This window comes from Macaca thibetana, chromosome 10 (assembly GCF_024542745.1).
Source record: "Macaca thibetana thibetana isolate TM-01 chromosome 10, ASM2454274v1, whole genome shotgun sequence".
NCBI classification, from domain to species: Eukaryota; Metazoa; Chordata; class Mammalia; order Primates; family Cercopithecidae; genus Macaca; species Macaca thibetana.
Window position 1 is genome coordinate 20,714,942 of NC_065587.1, and position 18,990 is coordinate 20,733,931.

General features: G+C 39.2%; 2 protein-coding genes across 3 annotated transcripts in view; one reads left to right on the forward strand and one right to left on the reverse strand.

Annotated features, from left to right (window-relative positions):
- ASCC2 (activating signal cointegrator 1 complex subunit 2) overlaps positions 1–18,990 on the forward strand; it is a 402,689-nt gene that overhangs the window by 14,261 nt on the left and 369,438 nt on the right. The window lies entirely within an intron of this gene.
- The window catches only part of HORMAD2 (HORMA domain containing 2), a 92,238-nt gene continuing 78,662 nt past the window's right edge, over positions 5,415–18,990 (reverse strand). For both annotated transcript variants that reach the window (XM_050806834.1, XM_050806833.1), the window contains exon 11: positions 5,415–6,441. In XM_050806834.1, coding sequence (XP_050662791.1) covers positions 6,337–6,441 — 105 coding nt within the window. In that variant the 3' untranslated portion in view covers positions 5,415–6,336. The remainder of the gene's footprint in view (positions 6,442–18,990) is intronic.

Consider the following 18,990-nt stretch of genomic DNA (forward strand, 5'->3'; position numbering starts at 1 on the left):
TGCCTTTTGGAAAAAGGATTGATAAAATGTTCCTTTGCTCTAAAATCTCTGTTGAAATTCAACTATTTATAGAACTGTCACTGAGTTTTATAGCTGGAAGAGACTACAGTATTCAGTTTGTTCGATTCTTATCCAAATGGACAATATCTTGGACAACTAGTCTTGAACACTTCTGGTGATAAGGAACTCATTACAGCCAGAAGCAGTCACCATCTGACAGTTCTAATTGCTAACAAAAACAGTCAAATGTTGATTGTCTTCCATGTGCCAGGCAATTTGCTAGAGCATGGGGTGAAAATTCTTTAATAGGTTGAGGCCAAATCTGCATCCCTGGGATGTCTTCCCATTGGGTCTATGTTCTATGCTTTGGAACAACACAGAATGTGTCTGTGGTTACCTGCATTTTATGACAACCTTTCATAAATTTAAAGACAGCTACAAAGTTCCCTTTAAACTTTCTTCTTCCTTGTTTATTCAGTCTGTTCTCATATCACAATCCCTAGGTGAGATTCATTTTTTTAATTAACAAGCTTCTATTTTAAAATGCAAATGTGGGAGGGCAGCATATTAAGCTTTATCTGATGCTTCTTTCCCATTGAACTATCTTGAGGGAAAGGGAGTTTCAATTTAGGGAAAGGAGTGGGCAACGCTCTGAGAACAGAGGCAATTGGAAGCATGGTTCAAGTGCTGGCCCTAGGCTTGGACAAGATGTTGATGTAGGAGCTCTGGGTAGGCAAAAAGCAGCATAGAAATCCCAAACTCCTGAGGCCAGGTGCAGTGGCTCACACCTGTAATCCCAGCACTTTTGGTGGGCAGATAGCTTGAGCCCAGGAGTTCAAGACCAGCCTGGGCAACGTGGCAAAACTCCATCTCTACAAAAAAACACAAAAATTAGCCAAGCGTAATAGCACATGTGTGTAGTCCCAGCTATTTAGGAGGAGGCTGAGGTGGGAGGATTGCTTGAGCCTGGGAAGTTGAGGCTGCAATGAGCCAAGATTGTTCCACTGCACTCCAGCCTGGGTGATAGAATGAAACCTTGTCAAAAAGAGAAGAGAAGAGAAGAGAAGAGAAGAGAAGAGAAGAGAAGAGAAGGAGGGGAGAGGAGGGGAGGGGAGAGGAGAGGAGAGGAGAGGAGAGGGAAGAGAAGGGAAGAGAAGAGAAGGGAAAGGGAAAGGAAGGGAAGGGAAAGGGAAGGAAAGAAGGGAAGGGAAGAAGGGAAGAAGGGAAGGGAAGAAGGGAAGGGAAGTAGGGAAGGGAGGAAGGGAAGAAGTGGGAAGAAGGGAAGAAGGGAAGGGAGGAAGGGAAGAAGGGAAGGGAAGGAAAGGGAAGAAGGGAAGAAGGGAAGGGAAGGGAAGGGAAGGGGAAGAAAGAAGGAATCCTAAGTTCCTGGAGACAAAGTGGACATGCTAAGAGTTAAAAAGCAGCCATCATGATGAACATCTGTTGAGTAGCGACTATATGTGTGCAGGGCTTGAATCCCCTTGCTTAAATCTCACAAAATTATGAAATAGGTGTAATTATTATTCAGATTTTATAGATTGAGTGAACTGGGGGCTAGAGAGATGAAATATTTTATCTAGAAAATGAGAACTTTTGAATTTAGCAGCCTAGGCTTTTTCTTTTCTACCTTGCTAAAAGGAAGATGAAAAACTAACTTTGCTTGCTTACCCTAGAGCCAATTGATAATTACCCATATGGAACCTCGATGCTCCAGACTTCATCAGCCTTCAGGAGTCCTGAAATACCCAAACAACCCCTTAAAATTCACGCTTATCCCAGGTTTCTAAGTGTCTGAGACCCCAGGGAATGCTCTACTAGTGCCCCATAGATGTTTCTGGCTATCTCAAGCAGTCTGCCTCTCTACTCCTGCCATGGAAAAACTCATGCACTGCTGAACACCATGGCACAGGTAAGTCCAGACTAAAATGTTTAATGAGCCTGGGCATGGTGGCTCACACCTGTAATCCCAGCACTCTGGGAAACTGAGGCGGGCAGATTGCTTGAGCCCAGGAGTTTGAGACCAGCCTGGGCAACACGGTGAAACCTCATCTCTACTAAAAACACAAAAATTATCTGGGCATGGTAGCATGTACCTGTAGTTCTAGCTACTTGGGAGGCTGAGATGGGAGGATCACTTGAACCTGGGAGGTCAAGGCTGTAGTGAGCCATGATCGCACCACTATACTCCAGGTTGGGCGACAGAGTGAGACTCTCTCAAAATAAAATAAAATAAAAGTTTAATGAGACTTTACTACTAAAGGCTCTGGGGTAACATGATGGAATTATAACACAGGAAAAAGCCCTGAAGCTGAGTAAATCAGCCTATTACCAGAAACGCTGGCCAATCCCTTTCTCAACATCCTGTATTGAGCAAATCTCATGTGCAACTTCCAGCCAGGTTGCAAGGGAATAGTTTACGCCAGCCCTGCACATAGCCAGTGGTACCTGTGAGCCACCACCTACTATAAGACTGAGTTTGCTCCTCCCAGACGGTGAAACTTTAATTGCAGAGATATTGTGCACCCAAGGGGATATTATATGAGCAGATTAGCTCCTTAGTACCTCAAGTCTTGCCATTTCTAAATAGGAACTTGACTTCACCAATGGATAACCCAAGGGCCCATTAATAAAAGCTTTTTTCTTTCTAACCAAGACAATGGTGTCCTCCTCCTCTATCAAAACTGGAAATTTTATATCAAGTCTCAGCCATGACCTCAGTACACAAATCACACAGTCACACTGAAAATATTACCTTTTTTTCCTTTAAACAAACTAAAAATATCTAAAGAGAATACATTTAGGCATTTTCTCACTTGTACAGAATCTAGAATCCTACATTGTAGCAGATCTTGACTTAAGTCTTACATGCACAGTGTGTTCAGTTTCATTTTATTATTTGGGACCTCTTTCTAAATGATGATGATTATAACTGAGAATTATTTCAATATAAGATTCTGTGGAAGTCCCTAAATATCCAATACTGTTGAGTTTGAAACCATAAATTGTCAATTTTAAGATACATTAAAGTTGGCTGTAATGGTTAGTGGAATTTTAAGAACACACACACAACTCTGAACTCATGTGAAAGCAACTTTGACACTGATGAACATTTCCAGCCTCTTCCTGGAAGAGGTGAGCTGGAGAATGAAAGAACCCAGACAGCAGAGGGACCTGCAAGAGGGGAAATGAAGGTGTGGTTTCACTGCCTGGCTTCAAAGGCTGGCGGCAATCATGAGCCTAACCCATGTCTTTCCAGCTAGACCAAATTTCTGTAAAGACAGAAAAACCCCAAACAGCCAAATTCAAATTTCCCCTGCATAACTTTTTATTTAATAATGTCCCAGTTTCCAACTATCATCATCTAATCTTTGTGATCACACTGATGAACCAAGCACAGTCAGGGTGAGGGAATGACTGGTCTAGAACAGCTCAGGCATCCCAGCATGGGGCCTGTTTTCATTCTTTTCACTAAAGTGTCAGCTCCTTGATGCACTTGTGTTTATTCATCCCATTACAATTAAGAACCAAAATGAATAGACTAGAAAAAATATTTCTTTCCTTCTAATAAATCATTCAGTAGATAGAACTGAATATACTCCAATATTGATAGCTGGTTGCATATTTGAGCTCTGCTGTGTAAAATCAGATAGTTCACGTTTTCACAGTTCTCAGATTCTCTTGATAACAGATCTCCTTCCCTGTGTGCCCAGCCAAGGGCACAGGCCCAGAAACTTCTCTATTGTCTCACATACACACTGCCTCAGAAACACACAGTCCACCTACTGGCAGTGAGAAAGACTGTTCAGATGGGGAAAGAGGTGTTAATAGAGATAATAAAATCACTATAGAAATTTTCTAGATAGATTCAGATTTGAGACTTTGATTTAAAGGATCTGTCAACCTTAGGCTAAGTTTACGATAATCACAAATATAGATTATGAGCTCAATTCCCCTTGAAGCAAAATAGTTCCTTTTGAAATCCAGATTAACTACTCAGTAGTGCTAATTTGCTTTGAGAGTTGTTTATAGAGTTTTTGTGAAGCTCCTCTGTGTTCAAATACCTGCAGTGAAGACAAGCCCACTAATTCACAAGGTAGCCCATTTCAAAATTTTGACAACTGACAACTGTAGAGTTAAAAAGCTCCTCTTGGGCTGGGTGTGGTGGTCCATGCCTGTAATCCTAGCACTTTGGGAGGCTGAGGTGGGTGGATTACTTGAAGTCAGGAGTTTGAGACCAGCCTGGGCAACATGACAAAACCCCATGTCTACAAAAGATACAAAAATAAGCCAGGCATGGTGGCACATGCTTGTAGTCTCAGCCAGTCCAGAGGCTGAGGTGGGAGGATCACTTGAGCCTGGGAGGTCAATGTTGCAGTGAGCTGAGATCATGCTGAGAAAAAAAAAAAAAAAAAAAAAAAAAAAGCTCCTCCTTATAAATTGATCTCCTATAGCCTTTATCAATTTGTTCTTAGACCTTCTCTCTGGAGAGACATAAACCTAATTCCTCTACTAGACAGCTAATCTCTTTATGTGATTCTCTTAAAAGAAATGATAGTGGCTGGGCGCGGTGGCTCAAGCCTGTAATCCCAGCACTTTGGGAGGCTGAGACGGGCGGATCACGAGGTCAGGAGATCGAGCCCATCCTGGCTAACACGGTGAAACCCCGTCTCTACTAAAAAGTACAAAAAACTAGCCGGGCGAGGTGGTGGGTGCCTGTAGTCCCAGCTACTCGGGAGGCTGAGGCAGGAGAATGGCGTGAACCCAGGAGGCAGAGCTTGCAGTGAGCTGAGATCCGGCCACTGCACTCCAGCCTGGGCGACAGAGCGAGACTCCGTCTCAAAAAAAAAAAAAAAAAAAAAAAAAAATGATAGTGACTCAGTCTACAATTCTATCAAGGATATAATAAATCCAATACCTTTCCCCTCCTTCTTTTAGTGGTAGAGCAGGTTTTCATGAGTCTACTTAATACACTAAAAGAAGGGGAAATGCTCCTCCTCGTTGGCAGGCCCCAGTGCTACAGTCCAATTTAAGACCCTAGTTTGGTAGGCTGCCCTAGATAGTCAGGAATGGCTGAGAGTCTGGCGTATGGCAAGGGGCAGTGCTGAACAGGTAGGCTCCCTGGGATTTTCCTACAGAGATTTACCTTAGTCTGGGTCAGAGGTCACTGGTTCTCCATTGTGTATGTGTGTGTGTGTGTGTGTGTGTGTGTGTTAGAATCTGGAGAGTTTTCCACAGCGCCTGAACCTGAGAGTTTGATTTAGTAGAAATGAGGCAAGCCTAGTAATCCATATTTTAACAAGCACTCCAGTTATTGATGTTCTCACTACACTTTACATTTGGAGAAATACTGATGGTAGCAAATAAACTTTTCCTTTCTGTGTGAAAAAAGATGAGCAAAAAAAAAAAAAAAAAAGTCTTGTATTTTCATTTTATTTAACCATAAGTCACACACTTAACATTTAACTTATTGGTCCTATCCTTTTAAATTAAATTACTAAACCTCATTTTATAAGTTACTAAATCTCATGTTATATAAATAATAGAAATAACACTTTAAGTCATTTATTGTTCAGTTCATACTAATCATCAATTAAGTCTATCCAAATTCTTCCAGGATAAGGAGGGAACTAATAGCATCATTTGCAGGTTGCAGACTGATAAACTGAAGTGCTTGTTGGGAAATATTCAATATAGGTCTTAAGAAGAGAGCCAGGCTCCCAAATTGCAGCATGTTCCCTGTTTCGTATTGGCTAACAGAACAGGGCCTGGGGCCATAGTTGAGGGAGGGCACATTTTGGTCCCACAATTAGCTGATCAACCTTGTGACTGAGGTTAACACATAAATCACACCTGGATAAGCACCTCCACATGCATCCTATGCAACTCTGTGGGAATTTTTAGTACAGCTAGAAAGGGATTCCAGTATACAGGTTACAACAAGTCAAAACATTTCACAGTAGCCTAAATACCTGAAGAGTTTAATTATGCAAAAAAAAAAAAAAAAAAAATCCTTCTTTCCTTTGAGAACAACAGCTTCTTTCCAAAATAACTGCTGTGGTTCTTTTACAAATATAACATAAAATGTGCCTCATATCTAACCCAGCTTTGAAGTAATGCTATCCAGAGGCAGCCCTACTGATGCTCTTTCCTTGTGGCAAAGTGGACTCATGTCCTACCTGGCCAGTAATTTAGCACTTACTAACCGACAAAAAAATTGAGCAAACAATTTAGAAAAAGGTTTTGGTAACAGGAATTTACTTTCCTGCTAAGACAGTTTATGCATGTTTTTACAAAATAAACTTAATTTAAAATAAATGTAGAAAGAGTATTTAGCTTTCATTTTCTGTTAGGGATGAAGACCTTCACTGGTTCACTGACCTTCCTCTTCTTCCTGGAGTACTCAGAACTTTGCTGACTGCACACAAAATTCATTCTTTGAATCTGTGGGAATTACCAGAGAGAGGCACAATTCAGCAGAGATTTTGACATCTGCACAAGGCATATATAAGACAGGTAGACCAAGCATTAATCCCTAAAGCTGCATAACGGATCCAAACCTGCTTTCCTGTGGGCTGGTTTGGCCCTGCACAGAGGCCCTGCTGCCAGTATCAGAGTCTGGTATTCCAAGTTTCAGGAGCTGAGGTCCCTTGGAGGCAGCCAGTTCCTGAGACAGTTTCTTGGCTCTCTCTAGTGAATTCAACACATCCAAGTCTTGAGAGAAGGCTTGTTAAGGTGTGGGGCCAACAAGAAGCAATTAAGGTTTAGGAGAGATCTGGGGCACTGACTGCTTTAGAGGCAAATGTAATTTAAGTCCCAATTTCAGGTAGCAGAGACATACTGCCTTGTCTTTTCTATCGTATGTTCAGAATAATGAATTAAGAAGAAACATAACCTTTCTACTGAGGAGTATGTTAGTGATGAAAGGGAAGTTGGTCAGTGAAACATTATAGATATATATTTTGCCATTGAGTTTGGCTTTGGTAAAGATTTTAGAACTTATTTTTGCTTAACCAGGTGAACAATTAGATATATTATAATTTGCCAAACAATCCCTAATGCGTGGAATTCCAAGAAACACATAGACGACATTTATATATTTTCCAGCCACTAGATGGGAGGAAAGGTTTTTCCATGTCCTATGTTTTTCACTTGTGAGAATATATAGTAGAGGTTCCAAAATTACCCCTTTTGTCCTTTGTAGGAGAGGCATGTTATTATTACTGATACGTTATTATAACAAAACAGTGGAAGTGCCAATAAAACATTTAAGTGCCATTTAGGAACAAAGATTGGGTATCAAAATGGCTAACTTAAGCACTAATTCATCCTTTAGTTTTATAAAGCAGTTGAATTTCTGATCTCAGAAACCACAAATTCCTTTTGGCTTATACTAAGACAGTAGCTATGCAAACTCTGAGAAAATATATAGAGCAGCCAGTCAAATAACTCGTTTACTTACATGTAAAAATTTGAAATGGCCTGCTCTAAAGGAAAGGAAATAGCAACATAAAAACTCAAAGCACAAAAACTAAGTTGTTATCTAGGAGATGAATTTGTTATGGTTTGACTGTAGGAAAAAGTATCTGGGAAAAGTTAGCTAGATATGTTGCTTGGCCATGCTTTCCATTCAAACCAAGCTATCCTCACCTCTATCAAATCTGGGTACACATGAAAGAAGAGAAGATGAGTGGACAAATTCTCAACTGACCAGTTGACCTGATGGTTTAATAGTTTTGTTCTCTTTTTCTTCCATTGTTCAAATAAATCAAAGTTTAATTATGAATTGCAGAACTGTAATTTTATTGCAGTGAGTAAAAATATCTTCAATATTTCAAGGTAATATTGAACTCTCAATGGTTTATAGAAAATTAGTGGGCTGAAAAACAAGTATGTTATCAGCCAGGGGACACTTCTTAACATAGACAAATAATATATACAAACTACATAAACCAACAAATTTATCCACACAAAGGAACATTTGAGAAACATTTTTCAGGTGTATTCCAACTGGCTGAGTTTGTGTACTTGACGCCAAAACCAACAAGTCAAGCAAAGGGCCAGTAATCAGGCAGGCTAGAAAGATTATCTGGATGATCTGAACATCAGATGATCATCAAATGACTTCTAATACATTTCATATTATATTTTAAACATACAGCTTATAAGTGTTTCTCTTTTAATTATTAAGTGTTTCTTGATGCAGATTAACAAGAGGCTACTATGATCTGTTTACCAATAGAGCCTCAGGAGTAGAGTATCCACATATGTATCTGAAAAAAGCCCTGAAGATATGCTTTCTGGATATGATGTTGCCCTACTTTCCATCTTTGGTTTAGTAACATATTCTCCATTTGGGAAGCCAAAAAGTAGGCTTTGCCTTAAGCACAAATAGGATAGCCAGCTGATTTAGTAGCAGTATTTGGGAAGTTCTAGAAGGGATCCCTTCTTCTAAATGACTCTTTTTAATCACTTATTCCTTTATTCACTCCCTTTAAAAATGCTTGTTACTTGAATGTTCTCCCCAGGTTCTGTCTTTGGCTGTCTTTCTCCTTATTCTCCACACCCTCCCTGAGTGATCACATCCGCTTTTAGGAATCAATTACCAATCATAAGCAAAGACCCCCACATTTTTGTTTACAGCCTAGATCTTCCTTCTGAACTTCAGATCTATGTGTGTATCCAACTGCCAACTAAAAGTCTCTACATGGGTATTCCAAAGAAAACTCAAGTGCAGTCTGTCCAAATTGGAATTCATCATCTGCTTCTCTAAGCCTGTTCCCAATCTTTGTTCTCACTCACACAAGGTGTCCAAGTTAAAAATCACAGAATCATCCATGAGTACTCCATCATTCTTATGCTAGCATCTAATTAATCACTAATTCCTTTTGATCCTACCTCCTTAATAGCTCTCAAATCCATCCCTTGTCGTCTATTCCCATTACTTCTTTAGTGCAGGCAAACATCATCTCTCCCAATCACTGGTCCCTACTCCCACTATGACTGCTTCTCCAGTCCATTCTCCACTCTGGAGCACAAGTTGTCTCATATGCAGATCTGACCACGTCGCTCTTCTGCTTCATCAATCATCCATTAATAACTTCCCATGGACCTCAGAATAAAGTCTAGGTGCTTTATGGCCTTGGCCTATTTCTGCAGGTCCATCTTCCCCCACACTTAACCACTTGCAGTTCTAATGGGCCCTGCTTGCCCCACTCTGGACTTTACCTTTAATACCCACACCCATGCTTTGCTCCTCTCTTCCTCATTTGGCCCAGGGGCAGGTCCATAGTTTCTTCTGCCTGCTGGGCTTCCCTGACACCCCACGGCTGTGTTCTTTTCTTACCCCTTTTGTAGCATTTACTATGCAGTATTATCAGGCCTACTTAGTAGTCTTCCCATCCAGAATGTAAACTCCTTGAGGTTAGTGCCATTTTTTTTTTTTTTCCTTTTTGAAATGGAGTCTTACTCTGTCACTCAGGCTACAGTACAGTGGTGCAATCTCAGCTCACTGCAACCTGCATCTCCCAGGTTCAAGCAATTTTCATGCCTCAGCCTCCCAAGTAGCTGGGATTACAGCCACCCGCCACCATGCCCAGCTATTTTTGTATTTTTATTAGAGACAGGATTTTACCATATTGGACAGGCTAGTCTCAAACTCCTGACCTCAGGTGATTCGCATGCCTTGGCCTCCCAAAGTGCTGGGATTACAGGCATAAGCCACTGCGCCCAGCCCCAATATTTGCATCATCTTTGTATTCTCAGTTCCTGGCATCTGGTAGAGCTCTTTAATTATTGGCTGAATGAATGAACACATAAATGAAACTGATTTTAAGCCAGGCGATGAGCTGGGCACTAAAAACATGTCTCTAGTAATACAAAGATCAATGAGACATAGATGGTTTCCCAGAATTGAGCCTTGTAAAGGAGAGACATTAAGTACACAATTACAATATAATGCAATACAATGTAATGCCAAAATTGACATTCGGCAATTCATTCAGCAGTTATTTATTGAGTGTCAGCTATGTGCATAGCACTCTTCTAGGTGTTTGGGACATATCAGAGAACAAAAGAGATAAAAATTCCTGCCCATGAATTTTACAATCTGGCCATGTTACTTTCCAATGGCATCCATTGCTTTTAGGACAAAGTCCAAAAATGGCCTTTCATACCCCAGACATAGTTCTTTACATTTTCAGGGGAGGGAAAGTGTCACAGACCCTGATGAAAGCTATGCACTCTCTCCTCAGAAAAATGCTCACACCTCCACGCACTAATCTACTTTGGCAGGCTGTTTGAGGGGCTACCAGACCCCCTGAGTACTTCCCAGTTAGAGTTATGACTCCTCAGGCCCTGGCTTTGCCTAGCCTCATACCTTGCTTCTCATACCTTGCTTCCTCTTGATTCTAAACCTTTGCACATGATGTTCCTTCTGCCTAAAATGTTCTTTACCCTCCACTGCCCTCCCTTTTTGCCAGTTGATTCCTACTCATTCTTCAGATCTCAGATAAAAAAAAATATTTCCTCAGAGAAACTCTCTCCATCCCAAATAAGTTAGGTCGCCCAATCATAGAACTATGTGGAGTTCTAGGAGATTAGGAACATGCATGTGTTGGTTACATTTGTATCACTAACATCTAGCAAGTGCCTTGACATAGTAAAAGCTCAATAAATACTTTCTGATGAATGAATTTTCAAAGAGCACTCTGCTTGCAGGGTAGAAATGTATTGGAGACATCAAGCAGATACAGTCTGTTATAGTGGTACACAGATGGTAACTTGCATGGCAGTGGAGATGGAGAAAAGTTAAAATTGAGAGATATATTTGGGAGGTGGAGTCAGAAGGATGGCCAGTTGGATATCATGGTAAGAGAGAGATAGATGGGTCAATAATAACTTCCCTGTTTCTAGTTTGGTTAACTGCATGGATGGAGGTGCTGTTCTCTCAGGTTGAGAAGAATGGGAGTTTTGAACCTGTTGAGTTTGGAGTGCCTACAAAACCTCCAGGTGGACACGTTGAATTGGTAGCTATATGTAGAAGTCTGAAGTTCAGGAAAGAGGTCTGGGTTGGAGATGTAAATTTGAAAGTCATAAGCATAAGGAGGATAATTAATGCCATGGGTGTGGGAGAGTTTGCTTATTGAAAGATCAGAGTGTGGGAAGGGAAAGAGATCAGGACATAGCCTAAGGAAATCCAACATCTAGAGATTAGTTAGAGGATGAGCCAACAAAGGAGACTGAGAAAGAGAGAGATAAAAGATTAGCAGACTGTAATGTTGAGAAAGCCAGGGGAAGGGGGTTTTAAGGAGAGGGAGTGGAAAAATTAAAAGATGGTAGTCAACAGTGTCAGGTGTTGCTGAGAGGGCAAGGAAGATGAGGACTCAAATATGTCCACTTGATTTCACCACATGGGGTTTACTGAGTGCATTGGATTGGTGAGGGTGGAAATCACTTTGAAGTCATGTGAAGAGCGAATAAAAGATTAAAGAAATTGAGACAAGTACACGAAGTTTTATAGAAGTCAAGAGGGAGTGACCAACTCAGGCTTGGGAATTTAGAGAAGGCTCCTTAGAAGAGAGACATTGAGCTGAGTATTGAAGGAAGAGCAGCAGTTCACCAGACTGGAAATGGTGGTGGGAGCAGGGGGAGGTTATTCTAGGCAGAAAGTTCAATATGTTTAAAGACAATGAAACGTGAAAAGACATGGAAAATATATGAGATGGTGGGAAATGTCCCTTTATTAGATTGACTCTCAGGGTTAGGTATTATGCATTCAACATACTCCTGTTAAAAATGCAAATTCCCCTGAAATTTTTACTCAATATGATATTAGTGTAAGTAAATTTACCAAGTGGTCTCCAAGTGTCAGCCTACCAAAAGCAGAACCTCACAGGCTTTGGAAAAAGGACAGATATGTTGTGACACGGAAAGGGCAGTTCGGGGCACAGTACTTGTTTTGTGTGAGGAGGTAGACCTGCACGGGGAACCAAGGGAGAGGGCAGCCCCAGGCAGCCAGGAAATATAATGAGGTTTTGTGCCTGGGGTGAGTGTAGTGAATTTTGCTCACTTCAAAATTATTTTTCAAGTCAGATCTGGCAAAATGTTTTCTCTTGAGAAAACCAGTCCTCACCAGTATAAATTTGTAGTTAAGTTTATGTCTAGAATCTTTGGATTTGGCAGTTTCCAGATCAAAGACTTCTATGGTTCAGAGGATCTATGTCCCTAAAAGTAAGTTATATCACTGATGTTTTGATTCACTTAACATTTATATTTTTGGCACAATGAAAGGGAGATCAACAGTAATTATAAAATAAATGCCGTTAATATAAATGCAGTTTATGCTAACATTGTGATGAATAAGCAGTAAGAAAGCAAATGCTTTGAGAGAATACTTACCTTCAACACCAGTGGAGCTGTAAGCTTTCTTGATATGTTGGTACAGTGAAGGAAAGAAAGGAGTAAAACATGACAAGAATTATCCAAGTTTGTGGTAACGCCATTGACCAAGGTTACAAATAGAAGAAGTTGATGGAGTGGGAAGAGGGAGCATGATGGGGAAGATAGATGGAGAAATAATTGACTCTGTTTATAAGATTCTGAACTGGATGTGAGATACCCAAATGAAGATGTTCACCAGGCATTGACTATGTGAGCTGGATCTAAGGATGGAGGAAATCACATCAAGAGCACACTGGGAAATGTCTCATGTTTTACTGGGACTTGTGAGGGGTTTGCCCATTCAATTAATTTCTTATCTTCTGTAGTTTGTGACCAGAGTTCTGGACCATGACTATCTCTATTTAGGAGGTAAATGTGTATTCTTCTTAGGCTCATAATCAGATATTTCCATTTATCTCCAAAAGTTATTACGTAAGTTCTCCCTTACCCACTTCTCTAAGGTATCATATGACTTTAAAAGTTTTATAATTAATTCACTTATTTGACAAATGTTTTTTGAGCACCTTCTCTGTGCCAGACATTGTGTTAAACACTAAAGATACAAAGCTGATCAAGACACTTCATGTCCTCAAAGAAGGCCTGGTACAGGGAAACAAACAGGTTACAGAGGAAATGACAGAGTCATGTATAGGGTACAGCAGGGGTTCCAAAAAGATCTTATCAGTTCTTTCTGAGGAGGCCTGGCAAGGCTTCAAAGGGGATATGAAGCTTGAACTAAGTAATGCAAGATGAGCAGACATTCACCAGGCAAACAGCATTAGGAAATGGGGTTGCAAATAACATATTTTAGACAGAAGGAGTACAGGTACAGGGATATAAAGCAGGATACCTCTGGGGAATTGGGTATAGTTCAATGGGGCTAACAGGAAGGGTGTGGGAGTGGTGGGCTAGGTCAGACAATGTCATTCTTTAAAGTTTGGACTTTGTAATGGGAGTTTGTAATGGAATACCCCGAAGGGTTCCAAGAGTAGGTCTGTTTTAGAAAGATCCCTATGGCAGCAGTGTGAAGGGTGAATTGAAGAGGAGTAAGATGAGAAGCAATGAGGCTACTTCAGAAAAGGAATGATCTGAGCAAGACCAAAAGCCACAGTAAAGTTAGAGGGAGAACATTAAAAGGATAAAGGGCTCAGCAGAGACAGAATGAACGCCTGAACCTGAGCCCTACCATGACTTGATCATTAATTGGAATAAGCACAGGTATAGTAAAGGAAAGAAAGGAGTAAAACATGACAAAAATTACCCAAGTTTCTGGTAATGCCAGTGACCAAGATGGGAAATAGAAGTTGAGGGAGTAGGAGGTAGGAACATGGTAAGAAGGATGGATGAAGAAACAACTGACTCTGTTTTCAAGATTCCGAGTTGGAATGAGATATCCAAATGAAGATGTCCACCAGGCATTGACTATGTGATCTGGAGCTAAGGATGAAGGAAATTGCATCAAGGGCATATATCAAAAGAAGTATTCACTTGGACAAAAGAAAGAATATTACTTCTTCTGAGGTCCAAAGGAATGAGGTAAAGTGGATACCGATATAGGTAAACATTTAAATATGAGAGCAAAATGTTGAATGATTTATGTTTCATGGCCTTAATTATTTCTATGAAGTAGAGTTTAGGTCATCTGCCTAGAAAGGGAGTAAATTGGTGTTGGGTGGCACTTAAAACACTTAAGTGGTAAAAGTATAAAATGGTCATTTGGACAATGGGAAAAGCAGTTGATCATAGATTTGTAAAAATAATGTAGACTTTTACTTAGGATCCAGATAGCTTTAAGACATAATACCTTCAAATTAAACATTTGAATGCTTACAACATACTATATACTAAAAAATTCTATATGTTATGTCATTTATTCCTCACAATAACTGTGTGTGATGGGAGGGGGAGTGTTTATTCTTCTTGTACAGATGTAGAAACTGAAGCTCAGAGAAGTGAAATGACTTATCCAGTTCACACATTTAGTAAGTGCAAGTTTTGAACCCAGGTCTCCTGATTTCAAGTTTAGTGCTCCTTAAAATTTGTTTCTTCAACCCAAAGGGGAAAACAAGGTAAGAAATTACAGAATGGTCTATAAGAATTCTTTGTAGCATCCTTAAGCTTCTATTTGGGGTTGATCTTTCCTTGGGCACAGCCTATTGGGACTTCAAACTAAACAAAACCAAAGTCAAATTTATTGTTTTTCCTTTGTAACCAATTTTTCCTCATGACTCTACAATTTCTGTAAATCATCATTTCCCAGTCATCAAAGGTGGAAAACAGTCACCTTAGATTCATCCCTTGTTTCCTAATGCCTACACAGTGTTCTTGTAATGAGTAAATGGAATAGCACAGATAGAGAACTCGGTATAACCTCTCACATGTGCAAGTCATTCAGTGACTGACAGTTATCATAATTCCTACTGCCACAGGAATCCCCAGCTCCAGGCAAATTGGATACTTGTGGTACACTGAAAAACAGGCCCCAAAAGATGTCCATGTCCTAAATTCTGGAGCCTGTGAATGTGACCTTACATGGCAAAAATATAAAAGGGGGACGTCTCTACAGATGTAATAAAGGATCTTGAAATGGAGAGTTCTTCTTAATTATCCAGGTGGACCCTAAATGTAGTCATATGTATCCTTGTAAGACAGAGGCAGTGGGAGATGTGAACACAGGCAGAAGAGAAGAAAATGTGACAATAGGGTCAGAGACTATTGTGACCAGGAATACCAGCAGCTACTAGAAGCTGGATGAGGCAAAGAATAGAACTTCTCTTAGAGCCCCAGAGGGAGTATGGCTCTACTGACATCTTGATTTCAGGCCACTGATACTGCTTTTGGACTTCTGGCCTCTAGAATTGTAAGAGAATACATTTTTGTTGTTTTAAACCACCAAACTTGTAATTTATTACAGCAACCAAGGGAACTAATCCTCCAAACATACCACATTCTTTTCCCTCTTCTCTATTTCCTCTAGATTTAAGAAAACAGAAATCTTCCATTACTTTCTTTCTTTTAAATTTTGAATAATTCCTTCAAGGCCAATGTCTAACAGTACTTCATCCACAAACCCTCTCTTGCTCTTTTAATCTGACATGAACTTTCTTTCTAATGAATATCCACACTACATTTTTGTAACTGAATGTTTCTGACAACATAAATATTTGTAAACAAATTGCCCTATACCTGGGATTGGATTTTTATTTAGGAATTCATGTGTATTAATTTTATGGCCTTTTGCCTCTCTGCAATGCTTTACACAATGTCTTTCACACAGTAGGTATCAATAATTCTTTGCTACACTACCTCTACTACTTACAAAAGTGTTCAGTTACACAGTTATTCATACATTCAAAAGCCGTACTGTCTAATATGATAGCTATTAGCTACATGTGGCCATTTATATTTAAATTAATCAAAATGAAATAAAACTTAAAATTTACTTCCTCAGTTGCATTAGCTACATTTCTGGTGCTCAATAGCCACATGTGGTGAGTGGCTACCTATTTGACATCACAGATACAGAACATTTTTATTATCACAGGAAGTTCTATTGGACAGAGCTATTCTACATGACAATCTTGAATATTATACAAGTAAATAGAAATTTTATCAGGGATTATGGTGATAATAGGAATATAGATACTAGAAATAATGTTTCCTCAAAACACGAAGGCATATTATTATAAAAATGTTGTTTCCCAAGATTAATTCATCAAATAAAAGTAATCTCAATAAAAATTCCAATAATATGTCTGTTGGAACTTGTTAGGCTGATTCTAATAGTCATGTGAAAGAGAAAATATGTGGGAAAACCTTAAAAAGAAAGAATAATAAAAAAGAAGAATAATGAGGGGAATAATAATAATAAAGAGAATAAAGAAAAAGAAGAATAATGAAGAATAAAGAAAAAGAATAATAATAAATATAAAGGGAATAAAGAAAAAGAAGAATAATGAGGGGAAACAGTTCCCCTTCCAGATATTAAAAGCTACTATAAAATCAAGGTAATTAAAAATTATATCACAAGAGTAGATATATGGATCAGTGAAATAGAAGAGAAAATCTAAACACAAGCCTATGCTTTAGTTTATGAAAAAGGTGGCATTTCGGCCGGGCGCGGTGGCTCAAGCCTGTAATCCCAGCACTTTGGGAGGCCGAGACGGGCGGATCACGAGGTCAGGAGATCGAGACCATCCTGGCTAACACAGTGAAACCCCGTCTCTACTAAAAAATACAAAAAACTAGCCGGGCGAGGTGGCGGGCGCCTGTAGTCCCAGCTACTCGGGAGGCTGAGGCAGGAGAATGGCGTGAACCCGGGAGGCGGAGCTTGCAGTGAGCCGAGATCCGGCCACTGCGCTCCAGCCTGGGCGACAGAGCAAGACTCTGTCTCAAAAAAAAAAAAAAAAAAAAAAGAAAAGAAAAAGGTGGCATTTCAATTAGCAGGGAAAGGGCAGACTATTCAGGTGGTACCAATAAAATGGGAAAAAGTTATCATACTGGGGGAAATATCCCAGCTAACTTAAGGAAACAAATATATAAACCCAAACTACAAATCTAGTAAGACAAAATATAGAAAACATTATGTATAACTTTAGCATTGGGAAGACCCTCTTAAGTAATATATAAAATGTATAAAATGGGGATAGCATTAGGAGATATACCTAATGTAAATGACGAGTTAATGGGTGCAGCACACAAATATGGCACATGTATACATATGTAACAAACCTGCACGTTGTGCACATGTACCCTAGAACTTAAAGTATAATAATAATTTTTAAAAAGTAAAAAAAAAAAATGTATAAAATGATGAGACCATGGAAAGACATCTCCATTCATAGACTGAAAGACAATATGGTTAAGATGTCAATACTACCCAAAGCAATCTACAGACTCAACACAATCTTTGTCAAAATCCCAATAAAATTTTTTGCAGAGATAGAAAAACCCATTCTAAAATTTATGTGGGATCTCAAGGATCTCCAAATGGCCAAAACAATCTTGAATAAGAAAAACAAAGTTGGAGGTTTCACATGTCCTGATTTCAAAGCTTACTACAAACCTACAGTAATCAGAACAGTGTGGTACTGGCATAAAGACAGGCATATAGACCAATGGAGTAGAGTAAAGAGCCCAGAAATAAACCTTCATGTATATGGTCAAATGATTTTCAACAAATGTGCCAAGAACATTCAATGAGGAAAGATAGTCTTTTCAACAAATGCTGTTAAGAAAACGGAATATCCATATGCAAAAGAATTAAGTTGGACCTTTATCTTAGATCATACACAAAAGTTAACTCAGAAAGGATCAAAGACCTAAACTTAAGAGCCAAAACTATAAAACCCTTAGAAGAAAATATAAGGAAAATCTTCGTAACATTGGAGTTAACAAGGATTTCTTAGATATGACACAAAAAACAAAGGCAAAAGAAAAAATAGGTAAATTGGACTTCAAAATTTAAACTTTTGTGCATCAAAGAATGCTGTTATCAAGGAGGCAACCCATGGAATGAGAGAAAATATTTGCAAATCATATATCTGATAACGGATTAATCTCCAAAATATATAAAGCATTCCTACAACTCAACAACAACAAAACAACACTGATTTTAGTGGGTATGGTGGTTCACACTTGTAATCGCAGCTATTCAGGAGGCTGAGGCAGGAGGATCGCCTGAGCCCAGGAGTTTGAGACCAGCCTGGGCAACATAGTGAGACCCTGTCTCTTAAAATACAAACAAACAAAAAAACAAACAAAATCCTGAGTTTAAGATGGGCAAAAGACTTGAAGAGACATTTCTCTAAATAAGATATGCAATTAGCCAATAAGCACATGAAAAGATGCTCAATATCACTATCATCAGAGATGCAAATTAAAGCCACAAAGATATACCACTTCATACTCATTATAATAGTTATTATTTAAAAAAACCCAGAAAATAACAAGTTGGGGATGATGTGGAGAAATTGGAACACTTGTGCATTGCTGGTAGAAATGTTAAATGGTGCAGCTGCTATGGAAAATAGCAATTCTTCAAAAAATTAAACATAGAATTACCTTATTATCCAGCAATTCCACTGCTGGGTACATACCCAAAAAGACTGAAAGCAGGAACTTGAACAAGTATTTGTACACCCATGTTCATAGCAGCGTTATTCACAATAGCCAAAAGGAAGAAACAACCCACCTGTCCATCAATAGATGAATGGATAAACAAAATATGGTATATACATACAATGGAAGATTTTAAAAGGAAGCTTTAAAAGGAAGGATATTCTGATACATGCTCAAACATGGATGAACCTTGAGGACATTATGCTAAGTGAAATAAGCCAGTCAAAAAAGAGCAAATATTATATAATTCCACTTGTATAAGGTATATAGATTAGTCAAATTCATAGAGACAGAAAATAGAATGATGATTGCCAGGTGCTATGGGGAGAGGGAGATGAGGAGTTATTATTTAATGGGGATAGTTTCAGTTTGGGAAGATGAAAAAACTTCTGGAAATGGATAATGGTGACAGTTGCACAACAATGTGAATAC